The sequence below is a fragment of the Moschus berezovskii genome, chromosome 4 (genome assembly GCF_049115385.1).
Source record: "Moschus berezovskii isolate FMDL1 chromosome 4, NW_MosBer_1.0, whole genome shotgun sequence".
Taxonomy (NCBI): Eukaryota; Metazoa; Chordata; class Mammalia; order Artiodactyla; family Moschidae; genus Moschus; species Moschus berezovskii.
In genome coordinates, this window is record NC_142463.1 from 111,661,067 (window position 1) to 111,688,749 (window position 27,683).

The 27,683-nt window shown below is 42.7% G+C and overlaps 1 protein-coding gene across 1 annotated transcript; it reads right to left on the minus strand.

The window, feature by feature from the left end:
* Window positions 1-1,722: 1,722 nt before the first annotated feature.
* On the minus strand, window positions 1,723-22,356 carry LOC148778209 (SLAM family member 9-like). The gene is made up of 4 exons (XM_088835905.1): window positions 21,919-22,356; window positions 16,354-16,734; window positions 3,524-3,820; window positions 1,723-1,886 (listed from the first exon to the last, which is right to left on the minus strand). Exons 1-4 carry the CDS (start codon window positions 21,989-21,991, stop codon window positions 1,771-1,773), a joined length of 867 nt encoding a protein of 288 aa, XP_088692031.1. The 5' UTR covers window positions 21,992-22,356; the 3' UTR covers window positions 1,723-1,770.
* Window positions 22,357-27,683: the final 5,327 nt, after the last annotated feature.

Below are 27,683 nucleotides of genomic sequence, written 5' to 3' on the forward strand. Positions count from 1 at the left end.
AATCCAGGACATTCTGTGTCAGGGCCTCCAAGGTGTTTGAAAATGTCAGATATAGGAGAGATTGTTTCTAAACATTTGGGAACCAGACAGGCTTCATGGAACATATGGTTTCAAAGAGGGCTTTGGGCAGAATGATAGGATTACAGTAGGCAGGGGTGAGAGCAAGGAGCAGGGAAAGGGAACCATCCTTCTGGACAAAAGGATGTGAGTGAGCAAAGAGGAGGCTAACCTTTGGACTGAGGCCAGCAAGACTCTTCAATAGAAAAGACCAGAGAGGGCTGGTTCAGATCTTCCTGCAAACTTCACTCTTCCTATCCCCTGGAAGCCTCATCAAGGATGGTCAGAGGATACTGCACATTAATCACCATGACCAAGTGCCCCTATCCCAGAAAGGGACAGGCTAAAGCTATTTTCCTAAGAATGCAATTTTGACTTCTAGGTTCTAGGATTATTTTCTGAGAAAATTAAGTCTTGGAAGGGGGTGAAGTGTTATAAATTCCTCTTCCCATTTTACAGGAAGGTGGGTTTGGGGCCTATGGGCCAAGTTGAGGTCAAAGTCCAGGTTAACACAAGTAACAGAAGAAGGTTATAAGGTATACTAGACATTCTTCCCAGTACAAGTATACTGCTTGACACACACACTTTGCTCTATGTAAGGTGCAAAGGAATCCTCAGGCCAGTCCTTTACGGGTTCATACCTACCCATGCTGCTTCCATTGGCCCCCAACCCAGCATTCAACACCAAGGTCATAACTCCCTCCTCTGTGGCATGGACCATCTCCACACAGTCCCCATGCCTGGGCTCATGTTCTCAAGGAAAAACATACACCAGCCACACAGCAGAGGCTGTGGGGATTAACACAGTCAGAAAAGTCTTCTTTGGAAAGCTTCAGAAGGTGAGGAGTCAGGAGTTGAGTCAATGGCAGAGGAGGAGTGCTCACCCTGCAACTGTGAGGATCCTGAATAGGAGGGCAGTTTGGAGAGGTGTCAGAAGAAGTAATAAGGCCACAGAGGCCCAGGTAACAGACAAAAGGCATTTGGAACTGGACCCCAGGTGGAACAGGCGGGTTTCTTCAGGGATCAAGTTCCTGGTGGAGGTATCCTAGGAGTGACAATTCTTCTGTTTCCTCCAATGAAATTATCTTCATGGCATGACCTGGCTTACAGACCTCACTGTAGATAGTAGTGAGAGGTCCCTTTTCTTTCAGATGCAGTTCCCTGACAACCTGGAAATGTAAGACAAAGGGTTCCAGAAACAGCTGAGGGATAGAGAAGCCCTAGAAGGACCAGAAAAGAATCAATGCTATTGACATCCCCTAAGTGCCCAGAGGTATATTCGTCCCAAACGTAAATTTTCTTAGTTAACACTGTTGATTGTCTAGAAATTGTTAAAGAGGAAGTAGGGAAAGAAACATCAGTGACTAGATTTGACAGACCCAGGCCAGGCAGTGAGAGATCTGGAAAAGCCAGTGCCCAAGTCTCACCTTGTTCATGCTCTCTAGAGATTCCTGTAGGCTGCACACTGAGTGCTGTCATCATCATCCTCTTGTGATTTGCACCTGAGAGACAGGCAGAGTGGAGCTTGAATCTGAGCCTTGGAAATCTGTACCTTCTTCCACTGCTATGGACACAACCATGGCCACACCCACTAACCCCTCTGCAGGGACATTTCGAGGCAACAAATTGTAGGAGAAAAGATGTCAAGAATCCAGTGAAGAAAGAGAGGTATGTGGTCACGGAAGGAGAAGGGCAGGCTGCCTCTTCCAGTCTCTATCTTCTTCCCATGTATCTTCCAAGGCACAGTCCGCCTCCGAGGATCAATAACACAGCTGCGACTGCTCTAAGGATGCCTGGCATGAGGTCAGCACTGGCCTGGCTGGCTGAATCTGTTTTCCTCAAACAGAGAAGGCAAATAAGTTAAAGTCAAGCGAGAACTTGAGATACCCACTGCTAAAGGAAGATAGACAGTATGTGGAGAAGTCTAAAGAGTCCTGGTCCAGAAGCTGATGAGGGAGGAGCCTGGTAGTATCATTCATTCAACCAGGTCCTGAACTCTTGCTTGGTGCCAGGGGAACTGAGATGAGTAAGATGGAGTCACCCAGTGGAGAGGACTCAGGAAATATCAAAGGCTGCTAAGTAGAGTGCTTGCAGTAAAACAGAGCTTTACCCCTTGCACAGAGGTCCTCAGGGAGGGTCTCCCAGAGGAGGTGATGCATAAACTCAGCTTGAAGGAGGAACACCAGTTTCCCAGATATTCAGGGTGGGCACAGCATTCCAGAAAGGAGGGATACCACATTTGGGAAATGGCAGTATCTAAAGCCAGCCTCTGGGAGGCGTCAGCACCTTATTGCAGCAGGCAGGACTGGGCAGGGAATGAGATGTAAGCGAGAGGGATTAGTAAGGGTTTGTGAGTAATGCTGAGTATTGAAAATTACCCGACACTCTAGCCTTGGGGTTCAGTTCAGTTCAGTTCTGTAGAGGTCCAATTAACAGATATTTTAAGTGATCCTGACATTTCAGACCTCTGCACCAGCTCATGGAGGATGGTTTGCAGAAGGTGAGACCGCACGCAGGGTAAGGTTATTCATTCATTCAATGTAACTTTGATTACATAAACTTTGGCCAGAAGCTTGTGCTTGCACAGGGATTCAAAGGAGAACAAAACATGGCTCCTGCCTTCATAGTGTTCCTGTCCATGGAGGAGACAAATCCATAAACAGATAATCACCACTCAGTATGGGGTGGCCACAGACACCCTGAGGGAGTTGATACCTGAAGGCAGGATGGCTGCATCATTGCAGGGCTCTGTGCAAAATGAAAAGGCAGACTCCTTGTTAAAAAATTATGAAAATATCCAAACATCAGTAGATTTTTAGACAAATTAGCAGATTTTTAGACTAATCATGGGGCCTATCTTAGGTCAGGGCCATGTGTGAATGCATTTTCACATGCCCACATATCTGCACTGGCTGTGGAGAATCCTCCATGAAGAATTAGAGAGGAAGTCGAGGACACAGGGTGAAGAAGAGCTGATGGTTAAGGAAACAACAGGTCCAGAAGTGCAAAAACTTGCAAAAACAGGGCACATTCTGGAACAACAACAAGGAATTCAATGGTAAATGTATAAATAAGATCAGAAATGTGGACAGAGGAGCGTCTGAGCCCCTCCATGACATCCCACAGGGAGCCATGGAGGTCAGACTTGAAGAAAAGCCACAAATGACCCAGTATGATTACTTTCCTAAAGATCATGATGAATGCACAATGAATGTTGAATAGTGGTGGAGAGAGGTACTGAAAAACGACTACCTGGACTAGCAGCGGCAAGCAGTTTAGAGTAGGTCATGGATGTGAGACAGACTCAAAAGCAAAAATAAGTTGATGTTTTTCCTAGACTCCTGTATGAAGTGGCCAGATAGAAAGCAGTGCTAACAAAATGGTGGGAAGAAAAGCTCTGAACCCCCAGACCTCAGTGCTGTCTGAGTTCTGAAAGTGCTCCTTCCCTCTGGCAGATTGCACTCACCATGGACGCAGACTCCCCCAAGGTCAAAGGAGGCAGTTTTATTTCCCACTGGGTTGCTGACCACACAGACGAGGCTGGCGTGGGTCTGGCCTCTAGGCAAGCTCACAGCCAGGATGCGTGAGTTAGAGGCTGGTTCTAATGTCCTTCTCTGCTCCCATTCTTTGGGGAGGCCCTTGTTCTCCCAGGTCACATCCAGGTCTTCTGTGGCCCCAGAGGCTCTGCACTCCAGGGTGATGTTGCACCAGTCTGGTGTGATGGATGCTGACCCCATCAGAATCTCGGGAAAGGGCACAGGCTCTGGGGTCGGAGGCAACAAAAGAATTAAACTTCACATATGTGGAAAACATTACATTCCACAGTTTAATATCTATAAACTCATTGAAGCCAAGGTGTATATGGAAACCTTATAAAGAAAGTGAGTGAGTGATAGTTGCTCAGTCATGTCTGACTCTCTGCAATTCTATGGACTATAGCCTGCCAGTCACCTCTGTCCATGGAATTTTCCAGGCAAGAACATTGGAGTGGGTTGCCATTTCCTTCTCCTATAAAGAAAGTAGGTGCATTTCATACTTACAACATAATTTTCCTAAAGCTAAATATTCAGCAAGAGTCTAGGAAAGGGGCCATTGTGTTAGGCCCAATGCAACATCACTAGATTTCACAAGCCTTAAAAATCATCCACAAGGGAATAAAATTTAGATTTCATTTTCTTCAGTTCAGTTCAGTCGTGTCCGACTCTCTGCGACCCCATTAATCACAGCACGCCAGGCCTCCCTGTCCATCACCAACTCCCGGAGTTCACTCAAACTCATGTCCACAGAGTCGGTGATGCCATCCAGCCATCTCATTCTCTGTCGTCCCCGTCTCCTCCCGCCCCCAACCTTTCCTAGCATCAGAGTCTTTTCCAGTGAGTCAACTCATCACATGAGGTGGCCAAAGTATTGGAGTTTCAGCTTTAGCATCAGCCCTTCCAATGAACACCCAGGATTGATCTCCTTTAGAATGGACTGGTTGGATCTCCTTGCAGTCCAAGGGACTCTCAAGAGTCTTCTCCAACACCACAGTTCAAAAGCATCAATTCTTCGGCAATCAGCTTTCTTCACAGTCCAACTCTCACATCCATACATGACCACGGGAAAAATCATAGCCTTGACTAGACTGACCTTGGTTGGCAAAGTAATATCTCTGCTTTTTAATATACTATCAAGTTTGGTCATAACTTTCCTTCCAAGGAGTAAGCATCTTTTAATTTCCTGGCTGCAATCAGCATCTGCAGTGATTTTGGAGCCCAAAAAAATAAAGTCTGACACTGTTTCCACTGTTTTTCCATCTCTTTCCCATGAAGTGATGGGACCAGATGCCATGATCTTTGTTTTCTGAATGTTGAGCTTCAAGTCAAACTTTTCACTCTCCTCTTTCACTTTTATCAAGAGGCTTTTGAGTTCCTCTTCACTTTCTGCCATAAGGGTAGTGTCATCTGCATATCTGCTGCTGCTGCTGCTGCTAAGTCACTTCAGTCGTGTCTGACTATGTGTGACCCCATAGACGGCAGCCCACCAGGCTCCCCCGTCCCTGGGACTCTCCAGGCAAGAACACTGGAGTGGGTTGCCATTTCCTTCTCCATCTGCATATCTGAGGTTATTGATATTTCTCCCCGCAATCTTGATTCCAGCTTGTGCTTCTTCTTAGGACCTATTATTTTTTTAAAAATTTGTATTTTTCCCAGAAGAGAAAGAAGCTTGGGACAGAAGGGCTTGTCTGGTTCATGGCCTGTGTCTCCAGCTGAGTTGAACCATGGGACAGCACAACTCTTATGGGGAAGGACATCTGGTTAGTTCTGGAAGACCAGAGAAAGGCACTAGCTTCCTAAAGTAGAGACATTTGTGGGAGATGCAGTGGTAGCGACTAGGTTTGACAATTCCAAGTGTGGTTAGAACATGCCAATGAAATTGTGGTATAAACAGGAAGAAAAGTGACAGATTTACAAGCTGCCTTGAAATCCATGGGGATTTATGAGTCATCTTCTCCATAGAAGGATATTTCCCATGCAGGGAGGGTCTTTAGGGAAAGATAGTATTCGCTAAATGGCTTCCTTAGTAAGCATTGCAGTGTAAACTTTCCCTTATGCTCATGTAGCGTTTAAGAGCTAAATTGTGGTGTCTTTTCTGAGTGAGGCCATTAACAGATTAGCTCTGAGTGAGAAGACAGTGTTCACTGGGTACTAACTACACCTAGATTTCCAAATCATGGTAGAATAATGGACCCTCAAAGATATCCATGTCTTAATCCTTGGAATCTGTGGATATGTTACATTACATGAAAAGGTGAATTCAGTAGCAGATAGAATGAAAGCTGCTAATAAATTGACCTTACAATAATGAGATTATTCTGGATTACCCTGGCAAAATGCAATCATAAGGTTCCTTAAAAGAGAAAGAAGTCACTGATGCCAGCAAGACACCAGGATATATGATTTTAACAACTGTCCATGGTCAGAAATACCTTTATGAGATCTCCAGAGTTTAGTCGGGGGATTCCAGCGCTTTGATGAACTAAAAATCCTAGGTCAGCCACAGGGAAAGGGTAGGAACAGTTTTGTTTTACCTCATCACCTTGATCCCATGCCAGAATGACTCAGTGCTGAGAGAGATACCTCTAGACTGTGACTTTTCCCACAGGAGAAAGAGGGAATGAAGTGATAGTCTAGCTTCCCCATAATTTCTGAGACACTGCCTGGGAAGCTGACTTCTGTCTCACTGCACCCAGAACAGTGAGGACATTATTTGAGGGTGCGTGCACGTGTGCTAAGTCACTTGAGTCGTGTCCAACTTTGTGCAAACCTATGGACTGTAGCCCACCAGGATCCTCTGTTGATGGGATTCTCCAGGCAAGAATACTGGACTGGATTGCCATGCCCTTCTCCAGGGGATCTTCCTAACCCAGGTGTCAAATCTGCATCTCTTATGTCTCCTGCATTGGCAGGTGGGTTCTTTTCCAAACAAATATAAGTGGAAGGAGATCGCAGCATCGGGGAAACATGGCCCTGAAAACCATTTCTCATATATACCCACAAACGGTGGTCTATGCAACCCTATACCCAGAACCTCACATACTCCTGTAGCCAGCATCCCACATGTCTCTACAGCTGAAGCCTCAAACTTTGTTGAGCTTTACAGTGACTGTCTTTTTCCCCCTTAGAGCCAGCCCTAAAAGACTGGAAGAAGAGACTGCTTACTCCAATACACAGACACCAATGCAAGGCTACAAGAATGGAGAATCAGGGAAACATGACAATACCAAAGGATCAAAACTAACTCCAGTAACCAATCAGAAATAAATAGCGATCTATGAACTGCCTAACAAAGAATTCAATATAGTCATATTAAATAAGCTCAGCAAACTACCAAAGAACACAGACAGACCACTAAGCAAAATTTGGAAAACAATTTGTGACCAAAATGAGAAGTTCAACACAGAGAAAGAAAACATTCAGAAGAACCAAACAGAAATTCTGGTTCTAAAAATACAACAACTGCATTAAAAATTGAATCATTCTGTCTCATCAGCAGATTTGATCAAACAGAAGAAACAACAAACTCAAAGATAGAGTATTTGAAATTATCCAGTTAGAGTAGGAAAAGGAAAAAAAATGAAAAAAGTCTATGGGATACTATAGGAAAATCAGTACACACATTATGGGAGTGCCAAAGAGAATACTGATAAAAAATGTTGAAAATTTATTTAAAGAAATTATGGCTGAAAAATTCCCAAGTCTGAGCAAGTAAATGGACATTCAGATTTATGAAGCCCAAAGGTCCCATGGTGGTAGAATCAAAGAAGTATAAATCAAGACACATAGTAACTGAATATTCAAAACTCAAAGACAAACACAGACTTTTGAAAATAACAAGAGAAGAGCATCATATACAAGGGAATCTCCATAAGAATATCATCAGATTTTTCAGCAGAAACATTATAGACCAAGAGAGAATGGAATGATGTATTCAAAGTACTGTAAAAACCCCACTGGTAACCAAGATTATTATACCTGGTAAGAATGTTCTTTAAAAAAGAAGAAGAGATAAAAACTTGCCATGACAAGCAAAAACTGAGAGAGATTTTCCTCATTAAAACTGCCTTATAAGCTATGCCAAAGGGAGCTCTTAAAGTTGAAATAAAAAGTTGCTGAAAATATGCAAAATCATATGAAAATATAAATCTCACTCATAGATAATTATAATATGCAATATTGCAATAATACTATAATTGTGGTGCATAAACCACTTTTAACTCTGATATGACAGTTAAAGACAAAAGTATTCAGACTAACTGTAATAGAAACATATGCTAATTAGTACAAAATATAGAAATTTAAATTGTGATACAATAACATAAAATGTGTGTTTGAGTGGAAGTAAAAGTGTAGAGTTTTTGTATGTGACTGAAATTAAATTAGTTGTTCAAAACAGGCTGTTGTAAGTATGTTTTTTCTAAGCTGCATGGTAACCACAAAGAGTACACCCAAAAAAGATACATGAAAGAAAAAGAGGGAGAACCAAAGCACCTTAATACAGAAAATTCATCAAGTCACAAGGGAAGAGAGTAAGGGAGAAAGAAAGGAGCAAAAGAACTACAAAACAGAAAACAATTAAACAAGATGACATTTATAAATAAACAAATGTGACCTAATTAAACTTAAAAACTTTTGCACAGCAAAGGAAGCCATAAACAAGATGAAAAGACAACCCTCAGAACGGGAGAAAATATTTGCAAGTGAAGCAATAACAGATTAATCTTCAAAATATACAAGCAATTAAAAAGAACACATTTGAATCAGTTCTAATGAGGTGGATGAAACTGGAGCCTATTATACAGAGTGAAGTAAGCCAGAAAGAAAAATACCAATACAGTATACTAATGCATATATATGGAATTTAGAAAGATGGTAATGATAACCCTGTATATGAGACAGCAAAAGAGACACAGATGTATAGAGCAGTCTTTTGGACTCTGTGGGAGAGGGTGAGGGTGAGATGATTTGGGAGAATGGCATTGAAACATGTATATTATCATACGTGAAATGAAAAGCCAGTCCAGGTTCAATGCATGATACAGGATGCTCGGGGCTGGTGTACTGGGATGAACCAGAGGGATGGGATGGGGAGGGAGGCGGGGGGGGTTTCAAGATGGGGAACACATGTACACCCGGGGCAGATTCATGTCAATGTATGGCAAAACCAATACAATATTATAAAGTAATTAGCCTCCAAAAAGAGAAAACAAAACAAAAAACCCCCAAAAGGCACATGTGCTCCAGTGTTCCCTGGAGCACAATTTATAATATCCAGGACATGGAAGCAACCTGGATATCTATCAGCAGATGATTGGGTAAATTGTTACATGTACAATGGAATATTACTCAATCATAAAAAGGAACAAATTTGAGTCAGTTGTAGTGAAGTGGATGAACCTAGATCCTCTTATACAGAATGAAGTAAGTCAGAAGGAGAAAAACAAATATTGCATATTAACACACATATATGGAATCTAGAAAAATGATACTGGTGAACCTAATTGCAGGGAGGAATAGAGATGCAGAAGTAGAGTATAAACTTGTGGACACAGTCGGGGAAGAAGAGGGTGGGATGAATTGAGAGAGTAGTTTTGCGATATATACATTATTATGTGCAAAATAGGTAGCTGGTGGGAAGTTAACACAGCAGGCTCAGCCCAGTATTCTGTGATGACCTAGAGAGGTGGGCTAGCTGGAGTGGGAGGGAGGATCAAGGAGGGAACATATTTATACTTATGACTGATTCACGTTGTTGTATGGCAGAAACCAACACAACATTGTAAAGCAATTAACTTTCAATTAAAAAATAAATTTTAAAAGTAGTACTAAGAAAAAATGTTATAGTGATAAACACAATAAAAAATAAGAAAGGTTTCAAGCTACTTAAGCTTACATCTCAAGGAACTAGACAACAAAGAAAAACCTAAGCCAGAAGTTAGTGGAAGTAAGGAAGTGATAAGGATTACAGCAGAAATGAATGAAATAGAGACTAGAAAGACAATAAAAAACTCAGTGAACCTAAGAGTGTGTCAGAAAGATAAGCAATATTGGCTAGCCCTTAGCAAGACAAGAAAAAAATAAGGAAAAATCAATTAATATCAGAAAATGAGATTATTGGTGCACAGAAATAAAGAGATCACAAGAAACTCTTATGAACAATTATATACCATCAAATTGGACAATCCTGAAAAAAGTGGATAAATTCTGAGAAACATACATGCTATAAAGCTTGAATTAAGAAGAAATACACATGGAGAAGGAAATGGCAACCCACTCCAGTACTCCTGCCTGGAGAATCCCACAGATGGAGGAGCCTGGTAGGCTATAGTCCATGGGGTTGCAAAGAGTCGGACACAACTGAGCAACTTCACTTTCACCTTTCACAGCTGAGAGGGCCTTGGGGCCCAGGAGAGGGGTGTGGAACAGAGGGTCCAGCCAGCACCCCGCTACCTTCTTTCTCCCAGGCCCAAAGCAGGAGCGCTAGTTGGCTGCAGCTGAGCAAGCTGCTCCACACAGGTGCTTGGGCTGTCACTGAAGACTGAGGGACACAGGAGGGACCTAGGGGGCTGCCTGGCCTGCCAGCCCCAGAGATGGTCATCAGGAAGAATCGCACATGCTGGTTTGTTCTCTCCAGCAATGGTAGGGGAGGGGCACAGGTCCCTCAATAATCTTGTCTCTTTTCCTCTTAAAAAAAAAAAAAAGCAGAAATACACAACTCGAAAAGATTAATAATAACAAATAATTAGTTTTAATCAGCAATCAAAAACTTTCCAACAAGAAAATTCCAAGACTGAATGGAGTCACAGGTGAATTTTATCAAATCACATACCAAAGAATTAATCTAATCCCTCTAAAACTCTTTCAAAAAAAATAGTAGTATAGGGAACACATTTAAAGATGTTGTCATATCCTAAGCCAAACTAACACACCACACAAAAACTTATAGGCCAATAACCCTGATGAACAAAAATGCAAAATCTCCACCAAAATACTAGAAAATGGTATTCAACAAAATACTAAAAGGATCAAACACCATGACCAACTGGGGTTTAATCTAAAGATGCAAGGATGTTTCAGCATATGCAAATCAATAATGTGATATACTATGTTAAAACAATGAAGGATAAAAATCACACAATAATTCAATGGATGTGGAAAAATCATATGACAAAAAACCAATATTCTTTCATGATTAAACTCTCAAATTAAGAATTGAAGGAAGTTATTTTAACACAATAAAAGTCATATATAAAGTCCACAGCTAACATCAGACTCAATGGTGAAGGATTAAAAGCTTTTCCTCTAACATTAGGAACAAGACAAGTGTGTCTGTTTGCTATTTCTATTCAACTTAGGACTGGAAGTCTAGCAACAGCAATCAGGCAAGCAAAAGAAATAAAAGGCAAATTGGAAAGGAAGAAGTAAAATTATTTTTATTGCAAATGACATGCTCTTGTATGTAGAGAAATCTAAAGATTCCACAGAAAAATCCTTTTAGAACTAATAAGTGATTTCAGCAAAATTGCAGAACGCAAAATAAACATATGAAAATCTTTTGCACTTCTATACACTTACAATGAACTATCTGAAAAGGAAAACAGGAAAACAATCTCACTTACATTACAATCAAAAAGAATAAAATACCTAGGAATAATCTTAACCGAGGACTGAAAGATCAGTGCAATAGAAACTATGAATACTGATGATAGAAATTTGCAAACACACAAATATAGAGAAAGACATTACATGTTCATGAATCTGAGGAATTAATATTGTTGAAATGCTCACAGTACCAAGGCAACATAGGTTCTATCCAAACTGTGTGAATATAATTAGGGAGATTTTACAAAAAGAGAAAAAAATCTTAAAATTCATATGGAACCACAAAAGATCCCAAATAGCAGAAGCAACTTAGATTATGAGGTACTGAACTGGAGGCATCACATTTCCTTATTTCAAATTAAATCACAATGCTTTTAAAGCAGTATGGTACAGACATAAAAACAGAACCAATGGCACAGAATAAAAACCCCAGAAATAAACCCATGCATATATGGGTCAACTGACCTTTGACAAGGAAACCAGGAAAACACAATGTGGAAAGGGAAGTCTTCTCAGTAAATAGTGCTGGGGAAACAGGATATCCACATGAAAAAGCATGAAATTAAGCCCTTACACCATACACAAAATAAACTGAAAATGGATTAATGACCTAAAAGCAATACTGGAGATTGTAAAACTCTTAGAAGAAAGCAAAGGGAAAAATCTTCCTGACACTGGCCTTGACAATAATTGCTTGAATATGACAACAACAGCACAGACAATAAAGCAAAAATAGCAAATGGGATTATATTAAACTGAAAAGTTTTTGCACAGCATGGGAAACATCAATAGAGTGAAAAGGAAACCTAAAAAATGGAAGAAAATAGCTGCAAACTATATATCTGATAAATGGTTAGTATTCAAATTTTATAAGGGAACTCAATACATAATTTTATTTTTACTTTACATGATTTTATTTTACTCAATACTCAATTTTTTAAGGGAACTCATACAACTCAATAGGAAAAAACCTAAATAATCTGGTTAAAAATGGGGAAATGAATTGAATAGTCATTTGTCAACAGAAGACATAAAAATGGCCAACAGGTATATGAAAAATCACTCAACATTATTAATCACCAGGAAAGTGAAAATCAAAACTACAGTGTGTGCAAGAATACTGGAGCAGGGTGTCATTTCCTCCTCCAGGGGATATTCCTGACTCAGGTATCAAACCCGCATCTCCTGTGTCTCCTTCATTGCAGGCAGATTCTTTGCTGCTGAGCCACAGGGGAAGCCTAAAACCACAGTGAGTATACAAGTTGCAATGGCTACTATCAAAAAGAAAAAAAAGATGTGTTGATGATGGGGTAGAGAAAAAGGGATATTTATACACTGTTGGTGGGATTGTAAATTGGTGCAGCCATTTTGGAAAATAGTAAAGAGTTTCTCAAAAATTAAAAATATAACTGGTTGTTTTTCAATCGCTCAGTTGAGTCTGACTCTTTGTGACCCCATGGATTGCAGCACACCAGGCTTCCCTGTCCATCACCAACTCCCCAAGCTTGCTCAAGCTCATGTCCATCAAGTCAGTGATGCCATCCAACCGTCTCATCCTCTGTCGTCCTCTTCTCCTCTGCCTTCAGCCTTTCCCAGCATCAGAGTCTTTTTCAAAGAGTCAGTGCTTCGCATCAGGTCCCAAAGTATTGGAGTTCCAGCTTCAGCATCAGTCCTTCCAATGAATTTTCAGCATTGATTTCCTTTAGGATTGACTGGTTTGATCTCCTTGCAGACTAAGGGACTCTCAAGAGTCTTCTCCAACACCATAGCTCAAAAGCATCAGTTCTTCAATGCTCAGCCTTCTTTATGGTCCGACTCACCATCAGTTCAGTTTAGTTTAGTTTAGTCACTCAGTTGTGTCCGACTCTCTGCGACCCCATGAATCACAGCACGCCAGGCCTCCCTGTCCATCACCAACTCCCGGAGTTCACTCCAACTCACCTCCATCGAGTCGGTGATGCCATCGAGCCATCTCATTCTCTGTCGTCCCCTTCTCCTGCCCCCAATCCCTCCCAGCATCAGAGTCTTTTCCAGTGAGTCAACTCTTCGCACGAGGAGGCCAAAGTATTGGACTTGCCATACCTGACTACTATTCCATGCCCAACATCCATACCTGACTACTGGAAAAACCGTAACTTTGACTATGACTTATAACTACTCTAGGATTCAGCAATTATACTTTGGGTATATATTTAAAGGACTTGAAATCAGGATATCAGAAATATATCTGCACTTTCATGTTCACTGGAACATTTTTACAATATACAAGACATGGAAGCAACCTAAATATCTGTTGCCAGGTGAGATGATAAACATGTGGTGAAAGTGAAAGTGAAGTCGTTCAGTCATGTCTGAATTTTTGCGACCCCATGGACTGTAGCCTACCGGGCTCCTCCTTCCATGGGATTTTCCAGGCAAGAATACTGGAGTGGGTTGCCATTTCCTTCTCCAGGAGATCTTCCTGACCCAGGGATTGAACCCGGGTGTCCCACACTGTAGGCAGACGCTTTACCTTCTGAGCCACATACAAAGGAATATCGTTGTTGGTCAGTCACTAAATCATGTCCAACTCTTTGAAACCCCTGGATTTGCAGCATGCCAGCCTTCCCTGTCTTCACTGTTTCCTGGAGTTTGCTCAAACTCACGTTCATTGAGTTGGTGATGCTATCCAAGAATCTCATCCTCTGTCTTCCCCTTCTCCTCCTGCCCTCAATCTTTCCCAGCATCAGGTCATTTCTGAAGAACTGGCTCTTTGCATCAGGTGGCCAAAGTATTGGAGCTTCAGCTTCAGCTTCAATATCAGTCCTTCCAAATGACTATTTGGTGTTGATTTCCTTTAGGATTCACTGGTTTGATCTCCTAGCTGTCCAAAGGACTTTCAAGACTTTTCTCCAGCATTATTTGAAAGCATCAGTTCTTCAACGTTCAGCATTCTTTATGGTCCAACTCTCACATCTGTACATGACTACTGTAAAAACAATAACTTTGACTAGATGGATATTTGTTTGTAAAGTGATGCCTCTGCTTTATTTAATACGCTGTCTAGGTTTGTCATAGTTTTTCTTCCAAGGAGCAAGCATCTTTTAATTTCATGGCTGCAGTCATTGTCTGCAGTGATTTGGGAACCCAAAAAAATAAAGTCTGTCACTATTTGCACTTTTTCCCCATCCACTTGCAATAAAGTGATGGAACCAGATGCCATGAGCTTAGTTTTTTGAATATAGAGTTTTAAGCCAGCTTTTTCAGTCTCCTTTTTCACTTTCATCTAGAAGAATATTATTCAAACTTAAAGAGGAAGGAAATTTTGCCTTTTGTGACAAACATAGATGAAACAGTAGGATATTACACTAAGAAAAATAAGCCAGAGAGAGAAGAACAAATACTACATGAAACCACTTATATGATGAGCCTAATATTATCAGTCTTATAGAAGCAGAGAGTGGAAGGGTTCTGGCACAGATCTGGGAGGAGGGTGAAATGGGTAGGTATTAGTCAAAATGTACAAGGGTTCAGTTACACAAGATGAATAAATCCTAGAGACCTACTTTATGGCATATTGCCTAAAGTTAACCAGTCCATTCTAAAGGAGATCAGTCCTGGGTGTTCATTGGAAGGACTGAAACTCCAATACTTTGGCCACCTCATGTGAAGAGTTGACTCACTGGAAAAGACTCTGATGCTGGGAGGGATTGGGGGCAGGAGAAGGGGACGACAGAGAATAAGATGGCTAGATGACATCATCAACTCGATGGACATGAGTTTGAGTGAACTCTGGGAGTTGGTGATGGACAGGGAGGCCTGGCGTGCTGTGATTCATGGGGTCGCAGAGAGTCGGACACGACTGAGCGACTGAACTGAACTGAACGATACTATATAATATACATAAAAGTAATTTTAACGCCTATAATTAATAACACTGTAGACTACACTTAAATTTTGTGCTGTTACATAAGCAACAACAACAACAATCAAATAAAGAAGGCAGGAGGAAGCTTTGGAAGGGATGAATCTGATTTTTTTGGCATAAGTTTGGTGACGGTTTCACTAGTATATGTGCTTGCTCTGTCACTTCAGTCATGTCTAACTCCTTGCAACCCTATGGACCACAGCCTGCTAAGCTCCTCTGTCCATGGGATTCTCCAGGTAAGAATATTGAAGTGTGTTACCATGCCCTTCTCCAGGGGATCTTTCCAAACCATGGATAGAACCCATGTCTTCTGTGGCTCCTGCACTGCAGGTGGACTTTTTTACTGCTAAGCCTCTGGGGAAGTCCATACACACACAAACACATACATATATATGAAAATTACCTACAGTTCTTTTGAAAAATGATACTATATAGTTAATATAAACATTATTATAATGTAAGAGCCCATCTGATATATCTATGTATTTTGTATCTATGTATTTTGGCAACTGCAGATGTTCAAAGACTTCTTAAATTTTTATAAAAAATTTGCTTGTTGCTATCAACCTGTTGTTGCTGTCATATTATCTACAATGTTGAATCTAGTTTATTTGTCACAGATCACAGTAAAAGGCATACTGTAAAAACAAATACTTCTCATCAGAAATAAAGTGAAAAAGACAGGCAAAAGGACAGATCAGATGGATGCAATATGAGATGAATTTGATGATTTGAAGATAAATGAAGGGGGGATACCAGCCAAGGAAATCAGATATCTACTTGAAGGTGGGAAAGACAAGAAATGGATTCTCCCCTGAGTCACCAGGTAGGAATACAGGTCTGCCAACACCTTGATTTTGCCCCATGAGACCCAAGTCTGACTTATGACCTACAAAATGGTAAGATAATCAATTTGAGAAGTTTTAAGGCCATAAGTTTTTCTGGTAGTTTGTTACTGTGGTAACAGGAAACAAATAGAGAAATTAAGCAACTAAGTTTTAGAAAGAACAATTAATGTTACCGTATAAATTCCCATTTTCCTCCCTCAAAATACTGAAGTGATTTTCTCCCTTGAGAGCAGAATCTCAAGTCTTCTCTCCTTCTGTGGCTAACACGCACACCTTATTGTTGGGTGAGAAAACAGAATCTGATGGTTAGGGTCTAAATAAAATCTTACAAAATGGGGGTCTATGTGACCCTCTTAGGACAAAAGCAGGAGGGAAGCCATGGTGAGGAGGTGTCACTTACCATAGACAGTGAGGTGGAAAATCTGGGTAAGTTCTAATCCTCCAGGGAAGCTGACTCGAGCCCGGTACTGTCCACTGTCCTCACAGGTCAGGTTCTCAATTTTCAGGGACAAGATGTTGGGCACATGGACCCTCTGCTGATACTTGTCCTGGAGGCTGACCCAGGTTGGAGTATTTTCCCCATGGCGGACTCGCAGCAGGATATCATAGTTTGACTCAGGGCCAAAGCCCCATGAGATCTCCTCTGGTTCAGTTTCTTCCTTCTTGATCACATGAAACAACACAGAAGCTCCTTGGATCCCCTGCAGGGGAACATGGGCTCCAGAATCCTGAACTCCAGAACCACGTGCACCAGAACTCTTGGCCCCATTGCAGCAGATGCCTAAAGGATTGGAAACTGGACATATGATTATTTCATCAATAATAAAGGAAAGAACACACACAAACCTCTTTGTAAAGAAATCCACCCAGGATAATTCCTTGATTCTAGTAAGACAGCCAAGTACAATTAATTGAAACAACTTTTGGGATCAAGTCCTCTTTCTAATGAAGTTTAACGTTGAATAGGTAACATAAATTTGCTGATGTGACATTTCCTTACCGACCTCATAAGGTCAGTATAAGTTAAATGACATCACAAGTGAAAAGCACCCAGCACATTTTCAGGCACAAATTAGGTGGACAACTGTAGAAGGTGCTTAAAATGTCTCCTTCCATCCCTGCCTCCTTGTGCTCGCACATTTGTTTAGCCCCTTTCCCTGGAGTGTGGACCTCACCTAGTGACTTGCTGTCAGGAATGGACCGCAGCAGACACGATGGATGTCACTCCGTGATGTTAGAGTAGACCAGACTGTGACTCCCCTCTTGCTTACACTCGCACACTCTCTCTCTTTCACTCTCTCCCTGTTTGCTCTGAGGAATCCAGCTGCCGTGCTGTCGGCTGCCCTACTGATGAGACCCATGTAACAAGCACCCGAGGGAGCCTCTGGTCAACATCCAGGGAGGAGCTGAGGCCCTCAGTCCAACAGCCACAGGAGTTGCCTGCTAACAGATCTTTCCCAGATGACCCTGAACATCAGGTTCTAACCTAGCCTTAGTTAAGACCTTGATTTCAGTTTGAGACCCTGAGCCAGAGGGCCAAGTTGGGGCCTGGCCTAGAGAAAATGTGACACTCTAGCTGATGGTTTTAAGACATTAACTTTTGGGGTGACAGGTTATACAACAGTAAATACCTAGTACAAATATGAATGCTGTTCTCCTTCTTGCTTCTAGGCAGTGTGGTAGTCAGAGAGGCTAGGCTGTGCTGTGTAACTAGCAGTTAAAATACCTCAAGGTCTTAGAACAAGAGGAGTTTATACCCCCCACCACAGGTCCCCATGAGAGAGTGAGGGAAGGATCCTGTCACGTAGAGTGGAAGCTCCACCACTTCCATGGAGCTCACAGCGTCCTCACAGGCTCCCAGCCTCACAGCAGGGAGGGGAAGCAGGAGAATCACACTTTTGTCCAGAAGTAGCATGTTCTCAGCTCTGCATTTTGGCCAGCACTGGTCACAAGGCCCTGGCTAACTGCCAGGGACTAGAATATGAGAGTGAGCAAGTGATCATTCAGTGAGCTCTGCTGTCCCTGCCACCGAGTCAGCACTTCCCTAGCCAGACCCTGAGAGGTTGCAGTGGGCCTTTCTCGATCACTTTCCTGCAGAACTGAGACCAGTGGGCACATTCCCCTCAGGGCCACCCCATCCAGAGCCCACCCTCCCTCTTTAGACACAGGCCCCAGGGACCAGATTCCCTCTGTCCTTTTTGGATACAGGCTAGGACAGAACAGGACCAGAGAAAGTAATGCAGAACAGCCTTATCCTGAAGGGAACAATAATTTTCTTTTTCTACAAGGTCAGGATCCACCTGGATTGGCCTCTGCCTGCCAGGGAAAAAAGTTCTCTCTCCAAATGAGTAAGTTCTCCTCATATTAAGCCTGCCTTCCTCTATTGTACTTATACCCATTCCTGGCTCTCATTAGAAGCAGAGAATGACTCAGGCCAGTATTTATATATATATATATATATATGTGTGTGTGTGTATTTCAGATATTTCTTTGTGTTTATTTAATCACTTATTCACTGAATTAGGTATCTCCTTGGGGTCAGGCCTCCATCCCAGTCCCTTCAGCTCCCCTCACAGGCCTGGAGCCTTACATTAGGCTTAATAGTGCTTTACTATACTTTCAGAGCATGGTGTGCAAACAAAGTTCCATAGACTGTGAAAGATGATGTCTTCAGGAGGTGGTCTAAACACCCCTCTCAGGAGCAGAAACAGAGGAAACAGAGGGCCAGACTGAATTCCAAAGGGGATGTTTTGAAGAAGAGCATCCCTCATTCCACGCAGGGCCGAGAGTGACCACAGTAATGGTCTGATTCTCCTCTTTGAAGGAACTCTGAGCAGGTTCACTGCTGTAGTCCCTGTCATGACACAGGACTAGGACAACATGGGATGAAGAGGCAGAGCAGAGCCTTGACATACACACAGGAGAGTCCTCTCTGGGGACAGAACGTCAGGTTGGAAAGGGCCTTAGGGAGGTGTCTGCCCAGGCCTCTCCTGTCACAGAGGAGAAGGCTCCCAAGGGGTGAACTTGTCCTGGGTCACACACGGCAGAGCCACACCTGGCACCAGGGCTCCCCTCTCCCAGCCCAGAGCTTCTCCCTTGCAGGAGCTCCTACCAGCTCCCCACCCTGTCCCTGTCCTCCCCAGGGGCTTCTCTCCCAGCACTGCTGTCTTATCACCAGGATCTGAGCAGCTTCTGGAGGCTAATCCTCCAACTTTCTCTCCTGGGAAATGGGAAGCAAGTAATTACAGGGGGTAGCTTTCCAGGTGGCACTGGAAAGAACCTGCCTTTCAATGCAGGAGACATAAAAGATGCAGGTTTGATCCCATGATTGGGAAGATTCCCTGGAGGAGGGCATGGCAATCCACTCTAGTGTTCTTGCCTGAAGAATCTCATGGACAAGGGAGCCTGGCAGTTTACAGTCCATGGAGTTGCAGAGTCAGACACGACTGAAGTGACTTAGCATGCAGACACAGCAGAGCAGGGACTTTTGGCCAGCAGAGAAACAGCAGACCCACCAGACCCTACACTTGCTGGAAATGAGGGAATCAGGGAGAGAGGAGGCTCAGCCCTCATGCTGCAGGGAGGATGGACTCAGAAGCTGGTGGTGAGCACCAGCTGTGAGGAAGATGAAAGAAGACATAGAAAAAGAAGGCAGACAGTAAGAGCACTGTGAGCTACAAAAGGTCTAATCCTGAGGAAGAAAATTAAGCCAGAAAAGGTGTGGTTATATACAAGAGATAAAGTTTATTTAAATGATATAAAATTTAAAAATCAGCATAAAATTTTCTTCCCGTTTCTGACCCTTTGTCTTTGCACCAGGAAATCAATAGCCGTTTTCTCTCAACTCAGAACCAAACCCACCTGCACCTTTGCACTGTCTCCTCTGTGTCCATGACGCTCTCTAGATGCCAGTGATGGTAGGGACCTTGCTTATTTGTGTTCTGCCAGTAGACACAGGGACACACTGAGGGCATGAAGGAGACTATTGCTAAGGTGAGCGCATCTCTGCAGGACCTCACCAGCAGCTTCTGCGTCTCTGGGAAATTACAGCGTGAAATGAACTCATCTTCAAGCTTCCTTTCCCACTACTTCCAAACTCATGTCCAGAAAAGGGTTAAAGATGTTAAGAATGATAAAGACAAAGATACTTCACCCAAAGCATCACTTCTCACCACCCACCCCTCCAAATGTGTAGAGCAGTTTAATGTTCCTTCCAAAGATGCCTCTTCCAGTTCACTTAGGATGCCCAACCTCCACTGGGAAGTGTCCATCTCATTCAGTACCGTGGAGGTTAGGGCTAAGGCGGCAACAAATTCCACTCCTTCCCAGATCCCGGGTGACCCTGAGAAAGTCATTTTCCTTCTCTGTGTGCCAATCGTCTGATCTCTAACAAGAGAAATTCAAACCATTTCTCTCTCTTTTTTTCTCCCTTTATCTCACTTTGTCTCCATCTCTTTTATTTGTGAATTTCTCGTCCCAGACTTTGGATAAGACTAATTCTGAACATATTTTTGCAGTTAAATAACACTGGAAAAGTGAAGAAAGTCTACATTTTACTGTAGACAGAAGCAATCTAGTTAAATGGGATATAGTCCTTAATTCAATGCCCTTTAACAATATAACTTGGCCTGTTTTTACAAATGCTCTCTAATTTGTTTAATTTTATCCAGAATTCACAATCTACTATATTTTCTTCATTCATTTGTATTTAATTTTTTATGTACAAATGTCTAATCTTTCATAAAGATGTATTAACACCTTTCCTGTGAATTTTCCAAATTTATTTATTTTTAATTGGAGGATAATTGCTTGGTACACAACCTTCTTTAGGACATTCTCTTTTTCTTTCTGTTCCTCTTTTTGCTCAACTCCTTATTCTCTCCACTTTTTCTTCTCCCACCTCCATGCTTTTTCCCCATTTTAATCCCCTATTAGTCATCTAGTACATTTTCTTCTGCATTTTCTCCTACTCTCATAAATATGTGGGTATATAGATGATTTTAAATATCAAAGATTACTGTTTCATTTACAAGATTAGGATTTTATTATATATAGTTATCTGCATCTTACTGATGGAAATCCATGCATCTGACACTATCAAAAATTAGAAATACCTCCCAGCCAATTGGTAGACTTTTTTTTTGAGGCTTCATAATACTCCACTGTACAGAAACTTCCCATCTTGTTCATTCATTTCCAAATAGAGGTAAAGATTCATTGTTTCTAGCATTTTGTCCTAAAACAGTGCTTTGCATTATAAAGGGCATCCTCCCAGAGAATTTGTTTTACTGGTAGGTAATTTTTCAACTTTTTGAAGTGAAAGCTAACACTGAGGTGGAATGCAAAATTTATAAACTCTTGTGAGATAAACTGGAAACTGCAGGGATCCTCTCTTTGTGAAGATCTGCTAGGATCTGCACCCCAAACCCTGATGGAGAGTGTGTGTTCACTATCCCTTTCTAGTAGAGAAGCCCAAGGAGCCTAACTAGAGTTGCTTCCTCTGGCTCAGACCTGGGGCTCTAGTCGGCCTCCTCCTCCACAATGTCTTGTATAAGCTTCCAGGGCCCCTCTGAGTCTAGACCAGGAGTACTTCATTCCCTTGTCCTCTGCCCCAAGTAACCATGTTCTTTGTCTCCCTCCCTCTCCCCAGGACCCTGGGCAGGCTCTCTTGTCTTCCCTGTTACTGCAGCAGAAGCAACCTCACCTCCCTGGAAATGGTCCTCTTAATGCAGACAAGGCTGCTCAGGGGTCCCAGACTTGCCACAAAATCAAAAGGCCATATTATTTTTTCCTTGCACTCTGGGGCTCTAAACCAAGTACACTGCATTTCAAAACTTATAACAGAGTTGTTTTCCCTTTTTGTTCAACAAAGACATCAAAACCTAAAGAGCCCTCCAAGTGGTAGGGTCCTGATTTGCTGGCTTTATCCGACATCCCTCCCTCCCCAGGAGCCCAGGCCACTCACCGAGAAGGAGACTGATGAATCCCAGGAGCCAGGAGGCCCAGCAGAGGTGGGCGTTTTCTGAGCAGGGCCTCATTGCAGGTTGCCTGCCAGCCCGTTCAGTTGCAGAGGAAATATTGATGAAGGTAGCTGCAAGAGAAAAGCTTGGGCCCCAGCCTCCCACCCTCAGGGTGGAGCTAACAAATTTGTTTCTAGTTGACCACTGGCCAGCATGTTAGTTCAGTCTATGTCTCCTGCATGGGCAGGCGGGTTCTTTACCACTAGCACCACCTGGGAAGCCCGAGCTCTGTCAGTGTAGAGATACCCCTTTAATCTCATCCCCAGCATATACACTACACACTCAATAAGTAATTTAAAAATGAATGTATAAATCATCTCACTCTGTGATGTGCCTGGCATACTGTTGGACAGACCCCACTCAGTGAAGTCACAGCCAGCTTGGAGTTCTCACATACTCTTCCATGATTCCCTGGGGTAGCTGCTCTGCCCCGGGCAGCCCAGCTCACCAGTGCCAGGCTGTGGTCAGGTGCAGAAGTCATGCACTGCAAAAAGGCTAGGCTAAGCCCCACCTTGGTCTTCCCAGGTGCCCAGGGGTAAAGAATCTGCCTACCAACGCAGGAGATGTAGGAGATGCAAGTTCAGTGTCGGGTTAAGAAGATCCCCTGGAGAAGCAAATGGCAGGCCACTCAGTATTCTCGCCTGGAAAATTCTATAGATAGAGGAGACTGGCAGGTTATAGTTCATGGGGTCACAAAAGAGTTAGACACGATTTAGAGACTAAACTACAACAAAGCCCCATCTTGGCTTGGTGGCTGCTCTGTCTCTTTTCTATTTAATGAGTCAAATTTTCTGGTTTTTCAGAAACTTCAAATCTCAGTTGCCTATATAATAAGCTGTGGGCAAGGAACAAAGTTCTTTCGGGGAAGTGTGAACTTCCCACATCCTAACACAAATATTGGCATTTACCTGTTGCTTGCATCTGTATGGTCTTCCCAGCTGTCACCAGGGCTCCCTATATACCCAAGGCAAAGCCAGACCCTGTACAGAAATTGTACAACAGCCAAGCATTTCCCTTTAGTCTCTGCCAGCTCAGTTCCTGCTCTCACAGAGGGGAAGAGATAGACATCTACACACTCCTCCTGGCCACAGCCTTAGCTGTGTCAGCCTGCACACAACTGGCTGAGGGTCAGGCCCTGGCTTCTTCTCCCCATGCTTGATACCCCACATTATTTGAGACTCTCACCTCCCATGTTCTGGAGGAGCAGCACCATTCTCCTAATGTACCTCCTTTTCCTTCCCATTGAGGCTTCTCCCTCAGTTGCTCAGGCAGAAAGCCCCAAAGCTGGGTCCACAGGACTGGCTCCATGACTGTGCACTTAAGGTAGTCAGGTACAGAATATTAAATCCTTTATGGATGTAAAACCCTCCTCCAAGAGGGATTTTTTACCTGTAAAAAGTCACAGAGCTAATCAAAGGGCAAGACCTGGACTCTTGACAACAAGCTGAAGACACATCCCCCGAATCACAACCCCTTTCTCTGTCCATCTTAGTGGCTTCAACCAAGTCTTCTGAAACCTAGTCTGGACTCCTTCCAAAATCTTCTCTGCAGTATCCCAGACCAGAGAGTATTCAAACTAGTTTTATTTTCTCCCTACTCCACTGAATAGCAGACAAATCAGCATAAATGTGGTTCATGCATCCTGTGGTCAGAAACTATTTATACTGAATTAAAATACTGGCTGCTCGTTCACTGGTTGCTGTTAGGGCAATGGAGAGCATGTCACAATCCCCTTCTCCAATTGGTCCTTACAACTGTCATGAGAGAAGTCCTAGTGTGGGAACATTTTAGTTACAAAAACCATGTGGGTGATGGGCAGTGGGAAGGAGGACCCTGGAAAGGGGAAACCAGCAATGTCACTAGACCAGGGGCACTGGGAGAAGAGTCAGGCAACAGTTAATCCATGCTGGTAAAATGTCAGGGACTTTAAAAATATCCAGAGGTCTGATCTCATTTTCTGCATCCCAGCCTTCCTGTGCTAAGGCATAGCACATACACATGCACGCATTCCCTGACAGAAACTTTGGTAAGAGCTTACTGCATGGAACTACCTGGTACTGGTAATGTTTTGGGGAATTAAAGGAAGGCATGCTTGAATCTGCTGCAGCCAAGTATATAGATGTGTATGTATGGGGTATAGGATAAGAAAGAAATGTAGAGCTGAATGAGATGGGGAGCCCAGGAAAACCAGTCAGAGAAATGACAATGAGAGTCAAAATTCCTAGGAAATGTCAGAAATTATAGGAAGGCTCTGGACTTCTAGAAAACATCATGAGTGATGATGTCTATCTTATTTGAATTGCACAGGACAGGACACTCCACTTAAGGACTGAATTACATGAAGAATTTGTGGTTGTTCAGTCACTAGGTCATATCCAACTCTTTATGACCCCATGGACGGCAGCACACCAGGCTTCCCTGACCTTCAGTATCTCCCAGAGTTTGCTCAAACTCATGGACATGAGTCAGTGATGTCCTTTGAGTCAGTGATGCCATCTCATCCTTTGTTGTCCCCTTCTCCTCCTGCCCTCAATCTTTCCCAGCATCAGGGTCTTTTCTAATGAGTCAGCTCTTCACATCACGTGGCCAGAATTTTGATTCAATATCTACACTCTACCAGAAGATATATACATGTCTTTTCAGCTAATCGACATTATTTGCTGAATCAAATCCTCAAAACAACTCTATTATCTCATCATTACATACATTCCCTGGTGGCTCAGAGGGTAAAGCGTCTGCCTGCAATACGGGAGGCCTGGATTCAATCCCTGGGTTAAGAAGATCTCCTGGAGAAGGAAATGGCAACCCACTCCAGTATTCCTGCCTGGAGAATCCCAGGGGTGGAGGAGCCTGGTAGGCTACAGTCCATGGGGTTATGAAGAGTCAGACATGACTGAGCGACTTCACTTCACTTCACTTCTATAGAAGAGTGTCCAAAATGTCTAAAGAGATTAAATAACTTGTCCAAGGTTATATTTTAAGTAAGCAGCAAGGTGTTTACAGCTGTTGACATCAGTTGAGCCATGGATTTGACCAGGAGGGAGAGAAGACTGTAGATTTTGAGAATCTCAAGTTTTAACTGAGAGAGAAAGGACCTCAGTATGGAAAGGATGATTGCTGCCTGATGTAGAAGGAAACTTAAGCCCCAGGATTAAGGATGGCTAGTTACTTAGATAAAAGATGTTGGTAGAGAGGATCTGAGTTATAATCTTTTCCCTGACCATTCTGCCTGGCTTGAGAGAGAAAAGTCACCATTCTAGCCGGTAGTATTTGCAGCAGAGCAGCAGGGCATTTCAGAGCTGGGTTGGGGAGGAGAGCAGATGGCAGCAGTTGCAGGGTGGCAGCTTGCCTTCATTGTCCATTTTCTCCTCCTTACCTCCTGCTCTATAATCAGGTTATCTCTTTGGTGTTAAAATTTATCAGATAAAACCAATGAAAATATATAGCAAAGCAGAAACAGACTCACAGATATAGAAAACATATTATTGGTTACCAGTGGGGAGGGGGTAGGGGGAAGGGCAAAATGGGGGAATTGGAGTAAGAGATACAAACTACTATATAAAATAGATAAGCGGCAAGGATATATTGCACAACATAGGAAATTATAGCCTTTATTTTGCAATAACATTTTTTTTTTGGCTGTGCATGGGCTTTCTCTCTAGTTGTGGTGAGTGGGGCCTACTGTTTACTTGTGGTGTGGAGGCTTCTCAATTCTCTTGTTGCAGAGCATGGGTTCTAGAGTGTGCAGGCTTCTGTAGTTTGTTGCACAATGGCTTAGTTGTCCTGCAGCATGTGGAATCTTACTGGACCAGGAATGGAACCCATGATCCCTGCACTGGCAGGCAGATTCCTAACCACTGGATTAACAGGGAAGCCCTGTAATAACTTTTAATGATGTATAAGTTATCAACATACTGAATCACTATGCTGTACACCTGAAACGAGCATAACATTGTATATCAACTATCAGTTCAGTTCAGTTCAGTTCAGTCGCTCAGTCGTGTCTAACTCTTTGTGAACCCATGAATCACAGCACGCCAAGCCTCCCTGTCCATCATCAACTCTTGGAGTTCACTCAAACTCACGTCCGTCGTGTCGGTGATGCCATTCAGCCATCTCATCCTCTTTTGTCCCCTTCTCCTCCTGCCCCCAATTCAGCCCAGCATCAGTCTTTTCCAGTGAGTCAACTCGTCGCATGAGGTGGCCAAAGTATTGGAGTTTCAGCTTTAGCATCAGCCCTTCCAATGAACACCCAGGACTGATCTCCTTTAGAATGGACTGGTTGGATCTCCTTGCAGTCCAAGGGACTCTCAAGAGTCTTCTCCAACACCACAGTTCAAAAGCATCAATTCTTCGGCCATCAGCTTTCTTCACAGTCCAACTCTCACATCCACACATGACCACGGGAAAAACCATAGCCTTGACTAGATGGACCTTGGTTGGCAAAGTAATGTCTCTGCTTTTTAATATTCTATTTAAGTTGGTCATAACTTTCCTTCCAAGGAGTAAGCGTCTTTTAATTTCATGGCTGCAATCAGTATCCGCAGTGATTTTGGAGCCCCCCAAAATAAAGTCTGACACTTTCCACTGTTTCCCCATCTATTTCCCATGAAGTGATGAGACCAGATGCCATGACCTTCGTTTTCTGAATGTTGAGCTTCAAGCCAACCTTTTCACTCTCCTCTTTCACTTTGATCAAGAAGCTTTTGAGTTCCTCTTCACTTTCTGCCATAAGGGTGGTGTCATCTGCATATCTGAGGTTATTGATATTTCTCCCAGAAATCTTGATTCCAACCTGTGCTTCTTATACATCAATAAAAATTATAATAAAAAATTATAAACAGGATGAAGGATGGTTTCAATGAGCCAAACATTCATTGGATCATGGAGAAAGCAAGGGGGTTCCAGACAAACATCTATTTCTGTTTCACTGACTACACTAAAGCTTTTTGACTGTGTGGATCACAACAAACTGGAAAATTCTTCAACTTATGGGAGTACCAAACTTCCTTACCTGTCTCATGAGAAACTTGTATGCAGGTCAAGCATCAGTAGTTAGAACTGGACATGGAACAACAGACTGGTTCCAAATTGGGAAAGGAGTATGACAAGGCTGTACACTGTCACCCTGCTTATTTAACTTATATGCAGAGTACATTATGAGAAATGCTGGAATAGGTGAATCACAAGCTGGAATTAATATTGCTGGGTGAAGAAATATCAATAACCTCAAATATGCAGATGACACCACCCTTATGGTGGAAAGTGAAGAGGAACTAAAGGAGTCTCTTGATGAGGGTGAAAGAGGAGAGTGGAAAAGCTGGCTTGAAACTGAACATTCAAAAAACTAAGATCATGGCATCTGATCCCATGACTTCATGGCAAATAGATGGATAAAAAGTAGAAGCAGTGACAGATTTTATTTTCTTGTGTCCCAAAATCACTGTGGACTGTGACGCAACCATGAAATTAAAAGGTGCTTGCTTCTTGGAAGGAATGTTATGACAAACCTAGACAGCATATTAAAAAGCAGAGACATCACTTTACTGACAAGTTCCATATAGTCAAAACGATGGCCTAAATCAAATCCCTTATGATTATACAGTGGAAGTAAGAAATAGATTTAAGGGTCTAGATCTGATAGATAGAGTGCCTGATGAACTCTGGATGGAGGTTCATGACATTGTACAGGAGACAGGACCAAGACCAT

What these genes read in the sequence shown, in the direction of transcription:
- LOC148778209 (XM_088835905.1), bottom strand. Translation starts at nt 21,991, where the DNA reads ATGAGGCCCTGCTCAGAAAACGCCCACCTCTGCTGGGCCTCCTGGCTC. An exon ending in ATTCATCAGTCTCCTTCTCG is followed by an intron (nt 16,735 to 21,918) that starts GTGAGTGGCCTG and finishes CCAATCCTTTAG; the next exon opens with GCATCTGCTGCAATGGGGCC. An exon ending in TGGGGGAGTCTGCGTCCATG is followed by an intron (nt 1,887 to 3,523) that starts GTGAGTGCAATC and finishes TGAGGAAAACAG; the next exon opens with ATTCAGCCAGCCAGGCCAGT.